The sequence below is a fragment of the Microcaecilia unicolor genome, chromosome 9, assembly GCF_901765095.1.
Source record: "Microcaecilia unicolor chromosome 9, aMicUni1.1, whole genome shotgun sequence".
Classification (NCBI taxonomy): domain Eukaryota; kingdom Metazoa; phylum Chordata; class Amphibia; order Gymnophiona; family Siphonopidae; genus Microcaecilia; species Microcaecilia unicolor.
This window is the reverse complement of record NC_044039.1, coordinates 210656237-210679301: the sequence shown is the minus strand read 5'-3', so window position 1 is coordinate 210679301 and position 23065 is coordinate 210656237. Positions and strand designations below refer to the sequence as shown.

Sequence of the window (23065 nt, the reverse complement as noted above, 5' to 3'; positions counted from 1 at the left end):
AGGAACTGCGGGACCCCTGAGAATGTGGCCCCAGTGTCCTAGAAATCACTGGAAGGCTCGCCCAGAGGCAAGCGGGACTTAGTCGGTGGGAGGAGGGTGTCTGTATAGAGCATGTGCACAGGTACAGGTGGGCCTGAGCAGTGCTGGGGACAGACCTTCCAGGTGGCCACAGGGTTAACCCCAGGTGGGTGTTAGGCATTTCATGATGGCACTAGGCCAGAATGATTTACCTCATAATACTATAAAAGTTATTGAGTACACATTTACTGGGTCCTTTAGAGGGATATTACACTACTGCAGTGAGTAATACTGCTTTTCCCAACTCGGCAAACACAGCGCTCATCATCAGTTGGTAGTAAATGTCCGCAAAGTTGTCCCTTGCCTGGCATGCTGGTGAGTCTAGACACAGAAAAAGCATTTGATAAGGTTGCCACACCCTTTTTATTCCAGACCTTGCAGTATATGGGCTTGGAGGATTAGTTCCTGAAGGGAAATCAAATGCTGTATCATGAGCCTAGGGCATCCCTTTTGGTCACTGGTGTCTGTACACAGACATTAAACATTACCCAGAGGCACTAGGCTGGGCTGCTGGTTGCAGCTCCCCCTTTGGCTTCTTTATGTAAAGCCCCTAATATGAACACTGCTCTAAGACGACCAAATTGTTGGGGTTCAATTGGCTCAGTGTATAGTTGGCTTATCGGCAGGTATGTGAATGTGTGGGGGGGGGGGGGCATGGTTGGGGGTATCAGTAGGTGTGTGCATGGGGAAACACAAGCCACTGTGCATTTGTGGGTGTGTGAAAGCGTGGGACAGGAAGGTGTGAACCGTATGTGGCAGTGTGGGCATGCATGCATGAGAATGTGCAGACGTGCGATTGCTGGGGCAGGCAGCTGTGTGAACAGGGTGGAGTGAGTGCAAATTGGCAGTACTAGGGTTCCTTGAGATTTCTACTTTCTCATTTGACCACATTCCTTCACTTCCCCTTATCTTTCTCTCTTTATATTTTCAGATGAAGCCTTTATTAAGAAAATGCCCTCTGTTTTTTAGGAATCGCCTACTTGCATTTTTTTTCTGCTACCCTGTGCGCGAAATTCAGTGTCTGCAGACCTCAGGATGAACAAAGCGCCTTCTATTCACAGTAAATTTCTGTAGATAAATAGAAGGAACTTTCAAAAATTTTAAATATGAAAAGGGCAGTTCTATACGCTGTGCTTATAAGTTAAAGAATAAATAGCACTTACACCCGTGCCACTAACTGGTAATTTGGCTTTTGCGAACGAACTGATCCTCAGACTTCACTCCCACACCTTCTGAGCATGGTAGATGAGTGTTATGTTATCAGGGATTTTTCTCTCGCCAACTCTCTAAATTTAGACTCAAGGCGAGTTACAACCAATATAAAGGTTTATCAATAGAAATCAAACAAAATAAAACATGGAAAAGAAAATAAGATGATACCTTTTTTATTGGACATAACTTAATACATTTCTTATATTAAGTTATGTCCAATAAAAAAAGGTATCATCTTATTTTCTTTTCCATGTTTTATTTTGTTTCATTTCTATTGATAACCTTTAAGAGTGGACTAACACGGCTACCACACCTCTCTACATGTAGAACCCCAAAGAACAGCAAGATTCCGGAATGCTAAAGAGTGACAAGATTCCACGCTGAATCTCAAAGAGTAGCAGCATTCCATGTACAACCCGATCTGGAAGAAGGGCAACCTTCGAAAGCTAATCAAGAAATGTATTAAGTTATGTCCAATAAAAAAGGTATCATCTTATTTTCTTTTCCATGTTTTATTTTGTTTCATTTCTATTGATAACCTTTAAGAGTGGACTAACATGGCTACCACACCTCTCTAACCAATATAAAGAGGTTGACAACAGAACATCAGGAATTACATAAATGCAAAGAAAACAAAAACCATTACATGCAGTAAAAAAAAAAATAAAATTAGGGCCCCCGAATCTAGTAAATAAATAGGTTTTCAAAGTTTTACGAAACAAAAAGTAATTACTCATATGTAGTTCACATGGGAGATTATTCCAATAACAAACAGCCAGAAAAAAAAAAAGTGAGCAAAAACGGCCTTAAACCGTATATTTTTAGTTGAAGGAAAAGCTAGCAGTAAGGAATCACATTTTCAAGAAACCATCCTAGATTTCAGCATTTTCACCAACTGAGATCCACCTTCAGGGCACAAACGGACCAAGAACTTAACACTACTACTACTACTAAACATTTCTAAAGCGCTACTAGGGTTACGCAGCGCTGTACAGTTTAACAAAGAAGGACAGTCCCTGCTCAAAGGAGCTTACAATCTAAAGGACGAAATGTCAAGTTGGGGCAGTCTAGATTTCCTGAATAGAGGAATAGTGGTTAGGTGCCAAAGGCGACATTGAAGAGGTGGGCTTTGAGCAAGGATTTGAAGATGGGCAGGGAGGGGGCCTGGCGTATGGGCTCAGGGAGTTTGTTCCAGGCGTGGGGTGAGGCGAGGCAGAAAGGGCAGAGCCTGGAGTTGGCGGTGGTGGAGAAGGGTACTGAGAGGAGGGATTTGTCCTGTGAGCGGAGGTTACGGGTAGGAGTGTAAGGGGAGATGAGGGTAGAGAGGTAACGAGGGGCTGCAGATTGAGTGCATTTGTAGGTTAGTAGGAGAAGCTTGAACTGAATGCGGTACCTGATCGGAAGCCAGTGAAGTGACTCGAGGAGAGGGGTGATACGAGTATATCGGTCCAGGCGGAAGATAAGACGTGCAGCAGAGTTCTGAACTAAGCAAAGCGCCTTAAAAATGATCCGAGAATTCACAGGCAACCAATGCAGTACTCCTAATAAAGAACTTCTACGGCTCAGCCGAGTTTTCCGGAATATAAACCTAGTGGCTGAGTTCCGAATCATTTAAATTCCTAGAAAGGCGCTTAGAAGAAAGACTCAAATATGACAAATTACCATAATCCAGTAGCGACAGAATATGTTTTTTCACTCCGGATTGTCCCTGAATAAACATAAATCAGTAGCGTTACCTTTTTAAGCATCTCTTCAGAACTCTTATGGAGGGGATGGGAGATCCTTCCCTTTGACTTGAGCAGAGAATTGCATTAGATACTTAGGAATCATCATTCCATATTACACAGCTTTATTCAAGGAATACACAGCCCCTGTTGGCCTCCACACAGATGAGACTTAGAACTTAGCAAACTTATCCTCTCTCTTTGATGGGTAAGATAGCGTCACACAGTACGATGGTAGTACCGCAATGGCTGTATTACTGCCAGATGCTGCCACTGGTGTTGACGGGTGCCGCGGAGCACCAGCTGGTGGGGATATTGCTTAGCTACCTGTGGGGATGGGAAGAAAGCGCAATTTTGCCCTTTTGTCAGGTTTGTTGACCTCGAGAGAAGGGTGGACTGGGCCTTTTGAATGTCCGCCTTCCCAACCATATGCGTCAGAAATAATTGGTTCCAAAGAAGTATAGGAAAATTGACCTGTTTCGTGGAACCAATAGGGGGCGCCCATACCACTTTAGTTATTTGCTTCATCGCTACCTAAGGGTGGGGGGGGGGGGGGCTAGTACCATATACTTTCCTGTATCAGCCTTTGCAACACACAGTTTTTGCTCTGTAGGCGTCATGGGGTTGGGCTCCGCACACCACCCAATGATTGCCAATACAAGGAAATGGGGCATTCCCTCCAGGTCACACATCACTGACCTTTCAGCGTTGGGCATTAAAGGATATTAGATATCTACATCAGGTGTTAACAGATGAGGGGGTTCTTTGCAGTCATGGATTGAACTGCCAACTCAGTGTGCACAAAGCAGTGCTGATACATTTGCTTATTGACAGATACACCACTACTGTCTCCTCTCTGTCACAAGCAACGCTTACCACAGAAGAAAAATTTTGCATACGTTTTATTGCTTGCGTGCTCAACTTCCAGTGCCACTGCGATATCATCACAAGAACAAGCTGTAGATGTGGACTATGCTTCCTTGGTGAGGGTGCGGAGTACAGAGCTTCAAGTAGACATACAAGATGACCATATAAAGAGATATCTGCGTTATTTAAAGAGTATGAAAACTGATACAACTCATTGGGAAATTGGCTATAAATTCATCTTTCTTACGTACATTGCACCATGGCAGGCCTTTCAGATGGCGATTTTACATACAGGTCATTGTCCTAAGTGTCAGGGTTCCCGAGCTATCCTGACTCTCAAGTTTTGGACATGTTCCTTCATTCAAACATACTGGTGATATATTAATTGTTCAGGTGGAAGGAAACATGTGGCACGTTCATTGGCGCTTAAATTCCTACAGCTTGTTTTGGATATTTGATGCGACACATCCAATACCTAGACGATTGAAGGATTTCTTAAAGCGCATTATTCTATTGGGGATCAAGATGATTTTAACTGAATGGCTTCTTTCAGATCTGTGTAAAGAAGCTGGGAAATTCCAAACCCTCTTAGTTTAAATTCTAATTACCCAAATTAGTTTGAAATAATAATATTCAATGGTGTGACATCTTGTAACTCCAAAATTCCACAATCGGGATCATTTCTAGTAAATCAACAAGGAACCTCAAAAACCTCCTTCATAGGGAACACACTGCAACATTAGCTTAGTCCACTATTTTAATAAAGGAGTAGAATACTATCACTGGTTCCAGTGAGGAGAAAAAAAAAAAAAGAGAGAAAAAAAAACCAACCGCAAAAACTCATAACTACATGAGAAAAACGGATGGCATAAAAACTCTCCTTCTCTTCTTTCAGATCTGTCCATACCATCTCTCTTGCGCTCAACCATAATCCAGCTCCTTACTATGGAACGGACTGGATTAGATGATTGGGATACCCGTGTGGGACGGCATTTTGACTACTGTTTGGGAGCCGACTGGATTAGATGATTGGGATACCCGTGTGGGACGGCATTTTGACTACTGTTTGGGAGCCGACTGGATTAGATGATTGGGTTACCCGTGTGGGACGGCATTTTGACTACTGTATGGGAGCCGACTGGATTAGATGATTGGGATACCCGTGTGGGATGGCATTTTGACTACTGTTTGGGAGCCGACTGGATTAGATGATTGGGATACCCGTGTGGGACGGCATTTTGACTACTGTTTGGGAGCCGACTGGATTAGATGATTGGGATACCCGTGTGGGACGGCATTTTGACTACCGTTTGGGAGCCTTTCTGGAACACTTTGCCCCATGTGACTCGCAGCCACATATTAAATGGTTAACTTGCTGAAGCATCAACTAGTTCGACTGGGGCAGTAACAGTGTATATCATGGCTATTAAGGGATGGGGATAAGGGGGGGGGGCGGAGTCGATCCAGGTATTTGTGATGTCATCTACATACTTCTTTGTTAAGTGTTCAATAAACATATTTCAACAAAAAAAAAAAAAGGCTTCAGGCCAACTGTAGTAGCTATGTCGGATTATTTGTTGCCAAGGCAACGGTGTACATCTACGCGTTAATGGCCTGTGCTTTTGCCAGGCAACAAACAGCCTTGTGATGCAACTGCACCTGTCTCAGCTATGCGTTGCTATAGCAACACCAGTTACTATGGTTACCATCACGCTAATCGCCTAAGCAAGGGCAGCCATACAGCAGTGTTCTCCTAAAGCCCAGCTGTTCCTCCCATCTCTTACTAAAAGATTGATTGTCTAGGCATGTGATGAAGTGCGCCTCGACTGAGATGCACAAGAATGCCATTAATGTTCCTTGAAAAGATCACATTGTACTCCTTCTTGCAGAACAAATATTGGACTTGCAAAGGAATTTGCACATTATTCTAATTTCAAACACAGCACTGAAATCGCGTTATGAATCCAGAGAGTCCATAATCGGTGTACAGTAGCAGTCTACAGACAATTTTCCCCCTAATCGCATGATTTGGGTGCAAACATCGAATTCATTCGCTACAGAAGAGGAAGATACTTTAAAAAAACAAAAACATGACCTTGCAGTCACGAAAAATATATAAACCGTGAAAAAAAAAAAAAGGTAAAACATGATATCTGTAAGCTACAATGCGATTTATTGAGAATTTATCCCCAGACACAGAAACACGGAAGAGCACTGACTTTTGCTATTTATTAACCGTTGTTTTTTTTGTATAATTGAGGGTGGGGGGAAAGAAATTAAAACTCCTTTTAATTAATTCTAACCTGAGAAAATGACTCCCTTTGACTAGCTGGCAGATAAATTAGTCTATTCCCATTACAAAAAGAGTTGAAGAAATGCACTTTGGGTTTTTTCTCCTGAAAACCTAGAGGGCTAAAAGCAGCAGGGAAAAAAAAAAAAAACCACGGAGCATAAGCACAAGAGAGTGGCTTTTGTTACTCAAAAGCACAGTTCACAAGGAGACTCCATAGTTGCAGTGACAACAAAAACCTAACAAACCTGCAGCTCTTAAAACACACTGTGTAAACACTGGCAAGTTATTGAGTGAAGTGGAGTCACTGGCCTGCTGGGCAGCCATAGCAGAGAAGAGCTGGGAGCTCCATTGCAGCACTTCTTGTGGCTGTTTTCAGGAACATTTTTTTTTTTTTTTTTTTTTTTTTTGCTGAAATGATACTTATTTTTTTTCATCATAACCAGTCATGACTGCAAAGCTTTGGAGCTGCTGATCAACATCTACAAAGGAGGATGGCCTCAAAGGTAAAGTTTACCATGAAACAAACAAAAAAAAAAAAGGTAATTTTTTTTTACAGATTATTTCCAACCACGTTTCAAGCAGGAATATACATTAAATTGGTATTAACATACTTTTGCAGAATAAGATACATAAGATTAAATAAATAACTTTAGAATGCTGCTTCTGTCATTAGCTTATGGCAATCAGTTCTTTAGAAATGCCACCAGTAAATACAGAGAAAAATGAAAAACCAAACAAATACTATGATAATTCTCGCCTGCACATCAGGTACAAGGACTGATCTAGGGATTTTCCAGAACCAAAGTCAGCCTGCACAGGCACTGATTAGAAACTTTGCTGTCCTCTTACCTTTGATATGCCTGAGGAGACGTGGGAGGTGTATTGAACACATGCGAGTATGGGGAATAGGGCGTCTTTTTCAAAGCCTGGATAAGATTTTGTCTATACTCTGGGTCTATACACCACAAGGATCCTTTCCCAATACTCTGCAAAAAAAAAAAAAAAAAAGGAAAAGAGAAAAACCATCTTAAATCACAATCTTAAATCATAAAGGTCAATGTTTCTGTTTCAGGCAAATTCACATTTCGAAAAGCTCTTGCCCGGTAAAATGCCTCACATTTGTTTCCAGCTCATCTGATGTTTATTTGGCACTACTAACAGCGAGGCATTTTGATTCTAGGATTTCAGTTACACTGCCAAGCAACAAACTGCAGCCATCACTGGTAAGATTATTGGAGGATAGACAAAAAAAAAAAAAAAAAAATTCAAGGGATCTGATTATTTCCAAACAAAATAGTTGTCTGATATTTTTCAGCATTATGAGAACAAGTAAGTTCTTTGTATTAAAACGTGTTTTCCTTTTATTGTTTATACAAAAAAGAAAAGCAGGGTAGACCGGGGAATAAAGGGTTTTCTAAAAACTTTGCAACTGTTAAAAAAAAAAAAAAAAAGTCATCCCAGTATAAACAAAACATAATGGATCAACTTGTTGCCTTTTCTTTTTCTAGCAAATTTATCAGAAAGAACAACTTAAATCCTTCCTGATTTGTTAAACCAACAGTCCCAGTAATTACCCTTTGCAGACAAAGGAATTTATGCAGTGAGAGCCGCCAGTACATGGCCTTTGCCAAAATTCAATATTTATTCTCTGGTTCACAGCAACACACTCAAATCTCTGTTTATACCATGCAAGGTCGAACAAAAGAGCAGGTCTTTACACCGACCATTTCAGTACTAAACTAATGAAGTACTGTACAGTCAACTTTCAGACGCTTTATGCTACCTCATTTTACTTCTCCTTCGGCACTTTAAACAGAGATTTAAATCCAACAGCACTTGTGATTATTGATTGCTACGGTGGAAGCACGCTTTCAATTGACCTGCTGTACAGAAGTCATTTTGATAAGGCTCCTGGCAAATATTTACTTTTTTCCAAACAGAAGACGAGAGGATTCACCCCTCTGCCCTCTGAAGAGTTACTGGTGTTTGACAAAATGGAGACCATTCAAACTACCAACCCATCTGTCAAGATGAAACAGCCCAGGAAACTGATCTTTCAAGGACAGGGCACCTGGCAAAAAGAAGACAGATCACTTTAAAGTTACCTTTCCATTTTTAGTATTTAGGAAGGAAGGAGTAGCCAGACACCAAGCAAACTGGCAACTATTTGCATGAAGGTCAATTTTAAATAGAAAACGGAACTGGGGTGTCCAGGTTGGGCCGTGTACAATTCTGGTAGTATTTCAGAAAAGGATCCACCTACGTACACAGTCTTTTCTAAAATACATGTGTACGTGGCAGCATGTGTGGTGGGAGCATCCCTTTTACAATTTCAAACATGAAAATATTAACGGAGGAAACTGCCATTTTGGAAACCTACAGGTTTGAATGCTCTTAATTAACTACAGAGACTGCAAAAACTTTATTTGGTTTTACATTATAGGGGGGGGAATAAACAATAGGAAATTCAGGAGTGTACTTCCCATAACCCTTCCTGTATAGGGCTGGCCGAAATAGGCACTTAAAAAAAAAATCTGCGTGCGCCAGGGAGCAGCTGTAAATCTCGGCGCTGATACACTGGGACATAAACGTGCATTCCTTTCTCAAAATAGGGAATACACATGTAGATTTTGGTTTCACCCAAGCCCCACATCCTTGTTATGTGTAGATTTACATGTGTAAATACGGAGTTTCTAAAATCAGGTTTCAGAGAACAGGGCTTCTAAAATAAAGGCCATTAACATAAGAACATAAGGGTAAGCCATACTGGGTCAGACCAGTGGTCCCATCTAGCCCAGTAGCCTGTTTTCCAAACAGTGGCCAAGCCAGATCACAAGTTCCTGGCAGAAACCCAAATCGTGGCAACACCCCATACTACAAATCACAGGGAAAGCAGTTGCCTCTCTCGATAGCAGACTATGGACTTTTCCTCCAGGAACTTGTCCAAATCTTTTTTTTTAAACCCAGATATGCTAACTTCTGTTACCACCTCCTCCAGCAAGGAGTTCCAGAGCTTAACTATTCGTTGAGTGAAAAAAAAACATTTACTCCTATTTGTTTTTAAAAGTATTTCAATGTAACTCCATCGAGTGTCCTCATTCTACAGCACTCGGGATTTTGTAGACCTCCATCATCTCTCCCCTCATCCATCTCTTTTCCAAGCTGAAGAGCCCAAACTCCACAGAAAAGGTTTTGTTTACAAATCCACGCAATATTTTTATAGTTTAACAAAAACATTAGAAGTTTTGCACTGGCGTAGGAAGGGGGGGGGGGGGGGGGGGGGGCGGGGGGGCGGTCCGCCCCGGGTGCACGCCGCTGGGGGGGGGGGTGTCGCCTCTATTGGTTCCTTGCTCCCTCTGCCCTGGAACAGGTTACTTCCTGTTCCGGGGCAGAGAGAGCAAGGAACCAATGGAGACGACGCAGCTCCCAGCGATGTGGACTCGGGGGCGGATCGGCCCTCCCGCCCGCTTCTACACCAGGGGCGTATCTGCGTGGGGCCACAGGGGCCTGGGCCCCCACAGATTTCGCCCTGGACCCCCTACCATCGACCCTCTCCACCTCCCCCTCCCTTCCGCACGCCCGCCACCAACCCGTCGCCGATCTTTGCTGGCGGGGGACCCCAAGCCCCCGCCAGCCGAAGTCCTCTCTTCCGTGCAGGATGCAAGTTGCAACGCTTCCTATTCTTCTGAGTCTGACGTCCTGCACGTACAACGTGTAGGAAGTCAGACTCAGAATTTGGAACTCAGTCTGACGTCCTGCGCGTTGTACGTGCAGGACGTCAGACTCAGAAGAACAGGAAGCATTGCAACTTGCAGCCTGCATGGAAGAGAGGACCTTGGCTGGCGAGGGGTTGGGGTCCCCTGCCAGCAAAGGTAAGCCACGGCAGCGGGGGAGGGTTGGCGGCGGCGGGAGGGGGTGGAGAGTGTCATTGGTGGCGAGGGGGGGGGGCTAAAATGTGCCCCCTCCCTCTGGCTCTGGCCCCCCTACTGCCATAGTCCAGATACGCCCCTGTTCTAAACTAAGTAAGATCGCGCTCTAGGGGAGGGTGCGCGCTGAGGAGGGGGGTGTGCAGCGGCGACCCGCCCCGGGAGTCAGCCGCCCTCGCTACGGCACTGTAGTTTTGTAAGAATGAAAGGAACATTTTGTAAGAACAGAAGGAAAATCTAACACTTTGAAAAGAAAGGCTAAGTGTTAGACTCTTCATTCTTACAAAACTTGTGGTGTCATTTTATCTATAAACAATGAAAATGTTGCATGGGTTTGCAGACAAAACTTTTTCTGTGTAGTTTAGCACTATCTTGTATGCGTAAATGTCTATGCAATAACACTGTATTTTGTTCATAAATTAGTAAATACCTCTGAAAAGGTTAAGCCACTGCCATGCCAGAATCGTTTTTCAAGATCTAGTGAACTACTGAAATTCTTTAAAACATAAAACTCTTATACGAAAGCCTAGTAGAGCCAAACATATTTTCTTTGAAAGTTAATAACAGGTCACCGACTGCATTCTTTATTTGATGGGCTTAATTTTTATACAAATAACTCTCTTATCCACTAAGAGCTAATTGGAAATGAGACCCACCAATGCTATTTGTTACAATCTTCTTCTTGAAGAAAATTCCTGCCACCCCACTGTGCTTCATTTTCTGCTCCAATTTCTAAATACGGCGTAATCGGAGAAGAAAAGTCAATAAGGAGTTTAGACCACTTTCTCAGTGATTCATTTCCATCTTATGACAGTCGGCGTGCTGCTCCAGAAACTCCTCCAGTGCCAAGAGTCAATAGTGTCTCCGATCGAATGAGGAGGGAAAAAAAAAACCCCCTTTGGATTACATTTGTCTCCCAGGCAACAAGTGACTAAGGAGTGGATAAAAGACTCCCTGATAATCTTAGCAGTGCTTCAAACTCTTAACAATGTGGCCTCTCCTTGCCAGATAGGGGATTCTGCTCAAGCACAGCCAACTCAGTGTGGTGAAGGGAGAATCTGCCCCTCTTGTTCATCACCTCCAGTCTCAAGATACAGACTACTCTACGTTCATGGGATAAATTTCTCTTCCACCATGAGCCATGTAAAGCACTGTGAAAAACATTTTTACAGGTCTACAAAGTGGTTTTATCCATTTGTGCCCTGACTCTATGAAATATATTGTCAGTTTAAGAGATAAAGGATTCCTTACCGTTTTTAAATTAGTGTTTTCCCACACAGTTCCGGCTTTTACCATTCATGAATTTTAGGGTTTCAGGTTTCCTGCTTTGAAGATTCCTTTCTGGTTTTGATACCTTTTCTTGGCCCAGTACAAGAATTAGCCAGAGATCACAGACCTCATCTGTAGCCCTTTGGTAGTAATACAGGCAATCTGGCAGGTGGTTCTACAATTACACCTAGTGGTTCCTCCAGAGTGCACTTGTGCTGAACTCCAAAGAGATTTTTTTTTTTTTTTGGGGGGGGGGGGGGGGGGGGGAGGTATAAATTAGGAGGAACTCTCAGCATGCTGGTATTATTTATTAAGATTTATGTACCACCTTTTTGAAGGAATTCACTCAAGGCGGTGTACAGTAAGAATAGATCAAACATGAGCAGTAGGCAATTAGAGCAGTAAAAATATTCGAACAACAATACAAAGTATGGCATGGTAGACTACTTGCAATGACAACACAATATGTACTTGAACATTAAATGATGGGCCTGGTGTCCAAAAGGACTGCTATGCTGCAGTAAGCTGCTAGGAAGAAAGGCCAATATTAGCAACAATATAATTACCCAAGAGAGGAGTGGCCTAGTGGTTAGGGTGGTGGACTCTGGTCCTGGGGAACTGAGGAACTGAGTTTGATTCCCACTTCAGGCACAGGCAGCTCCTTGTGACTCTGGGCAAGTCACTTAACCCTCCATTGCCCCATGTAAGCTGCATTGAGCCTGCCATGAGTGGGAAAGCGCGGGGTACAAATGTAACAAAAATAAAATAGATACTATTGGAGATTCTACATGGAATGTTGCTATTCCAATAGCAACATTCCATGTAGAAGGCTGCGCAGGCTTCTGTTTCTGTGAGTCTGATGTCAGACTCACAGAAGCAGAAGCCTGCGCGGCCACATTGGTGATCCGCAAGGGCCGACTTCTACATGGAATGTTGCTAGTGGAATAGCAACATTCCATGTAGAATCTCCAATAGTAGCAACAGTGGAGGAGTGGCCTAGTGGTTAGGGTGGTGGACTTTGGTCCTGGGGAACTGAGTTCAATTCCCACTTCAGGCACAGGCAGCTCCTTGTGACTCTGGGCAAGTCACTTAACCCTCCATTGCCCCATGTAAGCCGCATTGAGCCTGCCATGAGTGGGAAAGCGCGGGGTACAAATGTAACAAAAATAAAATAGATACTATTGGAGATTCTACATGGAATGTTGCTACTATTGGAGATCCTAGATGGAATGTTGCTACTATTGGAGATTCTACATGGAATGTTGCTATTCCACTAGCAACATTCCATGTAGAAGGCTGCGCAGGCTTCTGTTTCTGTGAGTCTGACGTCCAGGACATCAGACTCACAGAAGCAGAAGCCTGCGCGGCCACATTGGTGATCTGCAAGGGCAGACTTCTACATGGAATGTTGCTAGTGGAATAGCAACATTCCATGTAGAATCTCAAATAGTAACAACAGTGGAGGAGTGGCCTAGTGGTTAGGGTGGTAGACTTTGCTCCTGGGGAACTGAGTTCGATTCCCACTTCAGGCACAGGCAGCTCCTTGTGACTCTGGGCAAGTCACCTAACCCTCCATTGCCCCATGTAAGCCGCATTGAGCCTGCCACGAGTGGGAAAGCGCGGGGTACAAATGTAACAAAAATAAAATGATGTACTCGGACACCTTCGAAGACGCAACTTGTGTGCTTTCAATTTCGTAAAACTCTCCAATCAGATCAAATCACAACCAGGAAAGAATCCAGTTTTCTCCAGAACAAATACGGCTGCTAAAATAACATATCGTGCCCATGAAGAAATTCATTAGTAAATCAGATCCTTACTCTTTCTATCCAAAGAACAATTAGCAAAGTGAATACCAGTCTCTGTATTACCCAGCTTAAGAAAGGAATACTTTTGGTTCCGAAAATAAGCTGTCTTATTCTAACTCCATTTCAATTACTGCCCACCAGAGAAAGACCTTGCTCTTTCATTACGGATTCTTTTCTTTTAGAAACAAAGAACACAGGTTAAGTCTCATGGGCACTGCCGCCAATATAGTACAGCCTTTTCTCATTCTGTATCAATGGGAAAGAGAGCTTATTAAATCAGGTCCATTAGTAGCAACAAAAAGATATCTGAATGGTATGATAAATACAAGTGTTAACAGGTTTGCTCATTATTACAGAAGCAGATTTTTTTTCAGACTCGGAAAAGACTTCGCTCCCTCCCCCCAAACTCACCTCCTCTAGTTTCACTTCCTCAACTAGGTGAAAGAACTAGCTTTTGCCACCTGTTGAGCTCACACTGTTTATTACATGGTATTTCTAAGCACTTCTCTGCTGAACAGCATGAGTTCATACTAAGCAATGTAAATAACTAAACAACTTCCTTTCATCAGTTCATAACAGGTATAACAAATATGCAGCTTGCTTGTTGACTACTGAAGGAGGAGTCAATACAGGAAGTTATATGATGTCACTTCTAGTTTGAAGGTTCTGGCCTCAACTGCTCATCACGACTGTTAAAGAGTATTATCAGCATTGTTGCCAGGTGGGCGGTTTTACCGCCCAATTGGGCGGGTTTTTGCCAGCGGCGGCAGGAAAATTTCACCGGCCGCGGGATGCGGTTCGCCGCTGTGCGAGTTCGGCGGTTTTTTCCGGGGCTTCTATTGGTCCAATTTGGTCCAATAGAAGCTTTTCCGGGCGGGGTTGACGTCAGGGATGACGTAGGGGCGGGGTTAGTGACGTGGGAGGCGGGGTTCGGTGACATGGAAGACGGGGATTGGCTACGGGCGGGTTTACGGCTCGTTTTGGGCTGGGAAAATTATTCCCAGCTGGCAACCCTGATTATCAGTGCATTTCTTCTAGTGAAAAAGGTGCCGGTACTCAAATGCTAGGCCACCCTTTAGGGGTGGGGTGATCACTGAGGGACCCACCCCACAATAGCCAGGCCCCCTGCAAACAGTCACAGAATCTATGACAAGGCAGACTTGGTGAGTAGAGCCTGAGCTCTTTCATTAAAACTTGGGGACCATGGGTCAATTTTAGCAGACAATAGAAAAGGTGCCGGTACTCAGTACTCCCTCAAAACAAGCCCTGAGTATTATACAAACATATTTTTGACTCCAACATCCATCCCTGCTACCTGATCATACAATAGCTGCAAGAAAGTACGACGGCTTTTCTATCAATTTGATCACCTAGATTTTCCACTTTCACCAACAGTCTTCGGTGATTCTGTCAGGAGGCTTGCAAACGAGGCTGAAAGCACTACAGGAAGTAAGTTACCTAGGGTTGCAGAATTCAACAAATCAAGACCGTCGCGACCATTTATGGTTTGAAGAATCAGCACTGCATAGCCCAGAGGCAGAATATTTTCAATCAGTTCGCTAACATTTGGCAATATACATTACCTTACAGATGAATTTGGTCCTACTGCCAGCACCGATGTCCTTCATAAGAAGATGATACTGGTCAGAAAACTCTAACCAGACTGGCAGACCATTCCCCCTCCCTCCCCGTAGAGGAGATATAGCTTGCCCATGAAGTTTGAACAGGCTGTTAATACACTACGGCTCTAATAAAACAAACTATCCTATAATATAATTCTCACCTCCAACGTTCTGTGCCTGGGACCGTGGATCCAGTGGTCTGCGAGGCACCATCAGTGACGTCCCATCTCACGCCCCTCCCACACTCTGACGTTCCCCCTCACGCCCCTCCCACACTCCGCCCCCTCCACGTAAACTAACCGCCCTCACGCCACTCCCACAAAGTTCAACACTCCAACCTCAAAAAACGCTGCCGCCCTCCCTCCCCAACATTTGGACTGTCGGAGATCGGAGAGGACGAAGAGGGAGGGCGGCGGAATGGTGCGACTGGCGAATCAGAATACAGGGGGGAGGAACATCAGTGGGTCCGACCGTCAGAGACAACGAAGAGGGACGGCGGCGAGACGGCGAGAGCCGAGGTAAGCAAGGAAGCACATTGGTTGATCTAGGTTTCCAATCCCATACGCAGCCGTCATTCCTATACACTACAAAAACAACCAAAACTATGAGCTGCTGCTTCACACTGTCGTTTTTAAATTCAGGGAGGGAGGGACGGATGGGGAGGGGGGACCCTGCAACTGGGAAAAAGGGAGGGAGGGGGACCCCCTTGCAACTGGGACAGAGGGGGGGGGACCCTGGAACTAGGTGGGAGGGAGGGAGGGGGGGACCCTGGCACATACTCTCATTCTCACACACACTCACACCCAATCTCACTCTCTCTCTGTCACACACACTCGCACATTCACTCTCTCTCACACAGTCACTCTCACACACACTCACACCCAGTCTCACTCTCTCTCTGTCACACACACTCGCACATTCACTCTCTCTCACACAGTCACTCTCACACACTCTCTCTCAAACATACACACTCCGAGGAAAACCTTGCTAGCGCCAGTTTCCTTTAAAACGGGAACGGGCCTTTTTTACTAGTCTAGAAATAAGAATACAAATTGCTAGTTTTGGATTTTAAGGATGGTGTCGTATTTATAAAAGTACTATAAATCTAGAGGACATGAATTTGTGTGTCCACAATCAACTTTGTTTTTAGCGTTAGGGATAACTGTTGCCTTCCAATGATCTATGAAAAACTATTCTCCTCAGAGAAATATTTGTAATAAAGTAAGCTCTTTCCTAAACAGAAAAAGGAATTAAATTCTAAGAACACAGAGTTGCTGTGATTGGTCAGATCAAACGTCCATTTAGCCCAGTATCCTGTTTCCAACAGTGGCCAGTCCAGATCACAAATACCTGGCACAATCCCAAAAAGAAGCAACCATCTACGCTACTTAAACTCCGAGATAAGCAGCCGCTTTCTCCAGGTCTACCTTAACTGTTTACGGACTTTAAAGGTACCGCATGCTCCAAGCGATGAGTTCTAGAGTTTAATTATGCACCAAGTACATAAGTAATGCCATATTGGGAAAAGACCAAAGGTCCATCAAGCCCAGCATCCTGTCCCAGACAGCGGTCAATCCAGGTCAAGGGCACCTGGCAAACTACCCAAACGTACAAACATTTTATACATGTTATTCCCGAAATTGTGGATTTTCCCAAGTCCATTTAGTAGCGGTCTATGGACTTGTCGTTTAGGAAACCATCTAACCCCTTTTTAAACTATGCCAAGCTAACCGCCTTCACTACGTTCTCCGGCAACGAATTCCAAAGTTTAATTATGCATTGGGTGAAGAAAAACTTTCTCCGATTTGTTTTAAATTTATTACACTGTAGTTTCATCGCACACCCCCTAGTCCTAATATTTTTGGAAAGCGTGAACAGACGCTTCGCATCCACCTGTTCCACTCCACTCATTATTTTATATACCTCTATCATGTCTCCCCTCAGCCGTCTCTTCTCCAAGCAGAAAAGCCCTAGCCTCCTTAGTCTTTCCCCATAGGGAAGTCGCTCCATCCCCGCTATCATTTTCGTCGCCCTTCCTCCTATTACTTTCCATATTGCTTAATACCTGTATGAACTGTAAGGATATTTTTAAAAATCTGTTTTTGTATATGAAAATTACTGAATTTTTTTTTTTTTTAAATCAATAGCACGTTCTGTGGAATATACCAAAGGATTAAAGGCCTGATTCAATAAAAACGTGTTTCCCATTAGCACATATGGAGAAAAAGTCTGCTTTGAATTAGATCTTAAATACAGTATTTTAAATTCAAGATTCAATTTACCTTGATATACTGCAAATTGTTTAACGTTTAGGCAGTTTACAGAGTTTACAATAATAGGGGGAATGATGAACAAAAAAGGGGACTGCTCCCATATAAGGAAAGGCTAAAGAGATTAGGGCTCTTCAGCTTGGAAAAGAGACAGCAGAGGGAAGATACGATTGAGGTCTACAAAATCTTGAGTAGTGTGGAAAGTACAAAGACCATGGCACACAATAAAATTGCATGGAAATACTTTTAAAACAAATAGGAGAAGGAAAGGGAAAACCAGAGTCCAATCCTCCTTTAAACCTGGAGCAAACCTTACCCTGAGACAAGTGACTTTGGAGAGGTTTGGCGTCCAGACGTTTGAAATGCCGACACCCGCTTCAACTGGATCTACGATGATGTTGGCGGATCAGAATACAGCTCCCCCACGACCCGGAAGCAGTTTGGTGTCGGCTGGGGAACAGCGTTGTGAGACGCCCGAAGTGGAGTTGATCTCCCAAGATGCTGGAGGAGGACCCACCGCCACCTCGACCCCAGAAGTGGTAACAACAAGGGATATGTGGGCTGGTAAGCCCTCTTCTTCCTTCGATCTGGGAGCTGCCTCCATTGGTGTCAGGGGAAATAGAAAACCTGTATGGTGACTATGGATGCCCTGTGGGACGCTATACAGGGATCGAACTCTTCCCTTCTCCAGGTAACTAACTCCTTCAGGGGAGAAGTTTCTGATTTAAAACAATCACAGCAAACTTTGTCTGGGAAAATTGAATTCCAAGAGGATTACTAGAAGGAGAACTTAAAAAATTACAGAGCTTCGCAACGACAGTCATTAAGGAGAGAGATATTCTAGCTAGGAAGCTTGAATATTTAGATAATCACGGGAGGAGGAATAATTTGAGATTTCTAAATTTCCCTAAATCACCATTAATCCCTGCTATAGAAATGTCTCAGCACTCCCAGGGTCTTCTATAGAGAGGACCTGCAAGGCATCAGTAATAAGCGCTGGCAGCTCATCACGATGGAAAATCCTCACCGCGGAAGGATCATCTGGATCCGGTGGCAATCCTGCACCTTCTTCTGGCTCTCCAGACCACGAAGGCCTGCCAGACCCCTCAGAGTCCTCACATCCCGACCACGGGGGTGGGGGGGGGGGGGGGGTGCCAGTCTCTGAAGGGGAATCCACCCTTCTGCGCTTGTCTTGTGGCCATCTGTCAGGGGAAAACGCGCCTGACGGTAATCCAAGGCCAGACTCCACTGGAGGGGATACAGAAAGCAGGGCCGCAGAGGACCCCTGCAGAAGAGTTCTTTAACACGTATGAATATTATGCAGCAATAAAACAAATTCAGGGGAAAATGGCTCACACCCTGGCCTCCCGGTTCCAGTCCGGGGGGAACAGCTCTTTTATTAGCCTCTACACAAGGCGCCCCGCTCCCTCCAGGCTCAAACCCCTCTGCCTCAGCGGGGGTCACGCCATGCTGTTCCAAAATGGCGCCCACTGCCAGCTCCACGGAGCGGGAGGAACATCGCTCGCCATGCTCGGGCCGTACTACCGTCTGAAAAGCACGCCTTACAGAGCCCTGCTGCAGATTTGCGCTTGCCACAAACGGAACAGCGCTTAACTTTCTCAGCAGCCATCGCCGAAAGCGGCGGAATTCAAAATGGCGGATTCGCACCAAAATCATCCCAAACGTGGGCCCTCCCCGGAGGAGCTACCAAATGCTCTTACCTCACCAGACCGAGTCTCCGAGCTCCGGTCACGCAGCACAATCAGAAGAAAACCTCCTTTCTGGGATCGCAGCGCCAAAGCGCGACGCAACCTTTTTATTTTATTTTTTTTTACGCTGTGGGGAAAGTTTGAGGCAACAGCGAAAGAGGCAAATTTCCAACCCCGGAGGATCAGTAGCGTGGGAAAGGCAGGGAAAGGGTGAACCTATGTGCCTGCATCCACAGTGTGGGCAAAGACAGGGAAAGGGCTTGGCTATTTGTCTACTTCCACATCGGGGCCGGGTAAGGCAGGGAAAGGGCTAACCTATTTGCCTTTAAAGTGGGCACCATCAGCCACAACACCCCTGCTACAACTGGCAAAAGCACAAGAGCCACCCCAGGCAGATTTTCTGAAGGAGCTTGAACCAGGGGCGTATCTGAACTTCAACGGTAGGGGGGGGCCAGAGCCGAGGAGAGGGGGCACATTTTAGCTCCCCCCCCCCCCCCCCGGCGGCACTGATCCCCCCCCGCTGAAGATGAAGATGACGCCGCCACCACTGCCCCCCCGCCCGACTACTTTAAACCTCCCCTCTCGCGGAAGACAGCTCCAACTACTTTGAACCCCCCTCCTCCCGCCTCACCTCCCTTTGCTGGCGGGGGCTGGCCCGCCAGCCGAAGTCTCCGTCCTTCCTTCCGTCACTCTGCCATCATGCCTCACTTCCCTTTGCTGGCGGGGGACCCCTACCCCCGCCAGCTGAAGTCTCCGTCCTTCCTTCTTTTGGGTTTGATGGTTTCTGACGTCCTGCACGTTGTACATGCGTGCGTGCAGGACGTCAGAAACCACCAATCTCAAAGGAAGGAAGGAAGGACGGAGACTTCGGCTGGCGGGGGTTGGGGTCCCCCGCCAGCAAAGGGAGGTGAGGTGCAACAGCGGAGTGACGGCAGGAGGAGGGGGGTTGAGAGAGTCATTGGTAAGGGGGTCCAGGGGCAAATCTGCGGGGGCCAGGCCCCTATGGCCCCATAGCAGATACGCCCCTGGCTTGAACAAGCTGCAACCACCCTGCTGGGGAGATAGAGAATACTGAAGAGGCAGATGGAGTTAGCTGGCCATGAGGCACTATGGTTTTTCAGTGATCTCTATCTCCCCCCACTGGTTGATGGACACAACCCACTCGTAATGGATTCATCTGCTTGATGACAAATAAACTATGGTTTTCAGTGTTCTCTATCTCCCCCTGCTGGTAGGTGGACACAACCCATTCGTAATGGATTCATCTGCTGCTGATAAGGAACCTCTGGTGTTGCAGTATAATATTCTACACCGGAGAAAATAAACACACAAGTCTTGTAAATCAAATGGTTTGTTTGTCTCCTCTCTTGTTAAATTAATGAGTAACAAATGACGTGCTGTGAGCCGATAGCTCACAGCACGTCATTTGTTACTAGACATCATCCTTATCAGCTTACAGCACATCATTTGTTACTCGTCAATTTAACAAGCGAGGAGACGAAGGAAGCAATTGATTTACAAGACTTGTGTGTTTATTTTCTCTGGTGTAGAATATTACACTGCAACACCACAGATTGATCAAGACCCCTGAGGCAGGCCTTAGGGCCGAAACACTGCCGTGTCGGGTCGTTTTTTTTTAGTATTTTTAATAAAAAAGACTTCTTTGTTATCCTCCTTGGACTGTCCTCACTTTTTTTTCTGCGGCTCATTTTCAAAGCACACAGACCTAAGAAGTTCCATGGAGGCATATTTTCAAAGCACTAAGACTTACATAGAGGGGCATTTTCGATATGATGTCTAAGTCCGACTTTGCACTTTTTGCTAAAAACATGCAAAATCTGAATAGCAAAGAAGGTCATTTTCAAAAAAGAAAAACGTTATTTTGTTTTTGAAAAAAAAAAAAAAAAAAAAAAAAGTCCAAGTGCGAAACGCAGAAAATCAAGCCATTGGGATGCAGGAGGAACCATCATTTTTAGTAGACTGGTTCCCAAGACATCCCAGGAAAGCAATACGGCACCCTAGGGGACACTGCAGTGGACTTCATAAAATGCTCCCAGGTATACACTGCTCCCTTACCTTGTCTGCTGAGCCCCCCAAAACCCGCTGAGCCCCAACTGTACACTGCTACCATAGCCCTTACCGGTGACGGGGGCACCTATATGTAGGTACAGTGTGTTTCTGGTGAGTTTTAGAGGGTTCACAGTTTCCTCCACAAGTGTAACAGGTAGGGGGAGGTAGGAGCCTGGGTTCACCCGTCTGCAGTGCACTGCACCATTACTAGACTACTCAAGGGACCTGCATGCTATTCTAATGGACCTGAGTATAACATCTGAGGGTGGCAAGTAATGTTTTTCATCACATTTTTGGGGGGTGGGAGGGGGTTAGTGGCCACTGGGGGAATAAGGGGAGATCATTCCCGATTCCCTCCAGTGGTCATCTGGTTATTTAGAGCACCTTTTTGTGCCTTATTCATTGTAAAAACGGGTCTAGCTCAAAACGTCTAAGTTTTAGTCCTGGACAGTTTTGTTTTGTTCCATTATGGCTGAAAAACGCTTAAGTCTTAGGAACGCCCAAGTTCCACCCTGAACACGCCCCTGGCAAGTCCCCTTGACATTTGGACGAACGTCAGAGGAAAAAAAAAGTCTAAAAATAGGCTTCAAAAATACTGATTTGGACGTTTTTTGTGAGAAAAACGTCCAAATACAGACATGCCACTTCTTGGACTTTTTCTCTTTTGAAAATAAGCCCAATAGTAACCTATGGAACTTTGTAAGTCTAAGTGTTTTGAGAATGAGCCTCCAAATATAAAGAAATTTTGAACAAGGACTTATGCATCTAAAATATAATTTTACTCAAGAAACTTTGGTTAAGTTCCTTCAGTTTTATCACATCCACCTACCCAATCCTGACCATTTTCTGGGGATTTTTAATTTTGAACAAAAATGTTGTGTGTCTATCTGGTTACGTTTCCCAGGCCCGCCTCTTATGCTGTTGGGATCAGCGGTAGCAGAATCTGTCATTTCTATCCCTTTGCACAGAAATTAGAAAGGATGGAATTTGTTTAGGGAAATGACATCTACAGAGTTTAGTTTTGATCCTGCAAAAAAAAAAAAAAAAAAAAAGCCTTGATTCTGTGAGAGCTGGATCCTAATCACCACATTAGTAGGAATAAGCCAGAATTATCTCCTTGGCTTGCAGCCATTGTTAATTCCTACTTTAAGCAGGGCTGTCTGCCAAAAAATCTTGAAGGAAGCTCTGGTCAATCCGATATTGAAAAAACAAAGGTGTGTACTCTACTCCCTGTCGAACAACATAATATTCTTTTACCCATGGAGGAAAGAGGTGGTGCTGAGAGTGGGACAAGGGAGAGATTAGACATACATGTGTAATCTGGGATAGTTAAAACCAGGGCTTAATAGTTTGGAACAAAGTTTTACCATTTCTTTCCAGACTCCAGCACCTTCCCTTCCAAGCAGCCTACAGAGAAGAGGAGGGAAGGAGGTGAGCCAGGCGCAGAGCAGTCACTCTGCTCCAGGGGCGTAGCCAGACCTTGGCGGGAGGAGGGGGGGGGGGGTCCAGAGCCCCGGGGGGGGCACAGTTTAGCCTGCCGCCGATCCCCCCCTGCCACTTTCAACCCCCCCTGCCGACCCTCCACCTCCCGCCACTGCTAGGTACCTTTGCTGGCAGGGTTTCCCAACCCCCGCCAGCCGAAGTCTTCTTCAGCGCCAGTCTCCGGCGTGTTCGCTGATCTGTTTCTGTGAGTCCTGACGTCCACGTCAGGACTCACAGAAACAGATCAGCGAATGTACCGGTCTAAGAGACTTCGGCTGGCGGGGGTTGGGAACACCCGCCTGCAAAGGTACCTGGCGGCGGCAGGGGAGAGGTGGCAGCGGGAGGGGGGGGGGGGAGTCAAAAGTAGAGAGAACCAGGGCTAAATCTGTGAGGGCCCATGCCCCCGTGGCCCCACCTAGATTCGCCCCTGCTCTACTCCCTAATCCAGCCTCTATTCTCTGATGCTCCTGCACCTGGCACAACTGCCCCTTCCCCACCGTTCCACTTACTGTGTGTCTAGCAAATAAAGCCCTGGTTAAAACCCTACGTATATATTCTGAGGGAAATCTTTTGCACAGAAAAAGTAGGGCAACCACTGTGTATAATTTTTGTAGGGGTAAATATCTACACAAAATGCCTTCATCCACACCTAAAAATTAATTTTAATATCTTGGGCGACGCTTTATAAATTTTAACTCAATTATTTCAATCATTTACCAGTACTAAACCACACAC

At 45.1% G+C, this 23065-nt stretch overlaps 1 protein-coding gene across 6 annotated transcripts in view; it reads right to left on the bottom strand.

The window, feature by feature from the left end:
* The window catches only part of FOXN3 (forkhead box N3), a 500879-nt gene that overhangs the window by 220723 nt on the left and 257091 nt on the right, over window positions 1-23065 (bottom strand). For all 6 annotated transcript variants that reach the window (XM_030213917.1, XM_030213920.1, XM_030213919.1 and 3 more), the window contains exon 3: window positions 7024-7160. In XM_030213917.1, the coding sequence (XP_030069777.1) occupies window positions 7024-7160 (137 nt within the window). The remainder of the gene's footprint in view (window positions 1-7023; window positions 7161-23065) is intronic.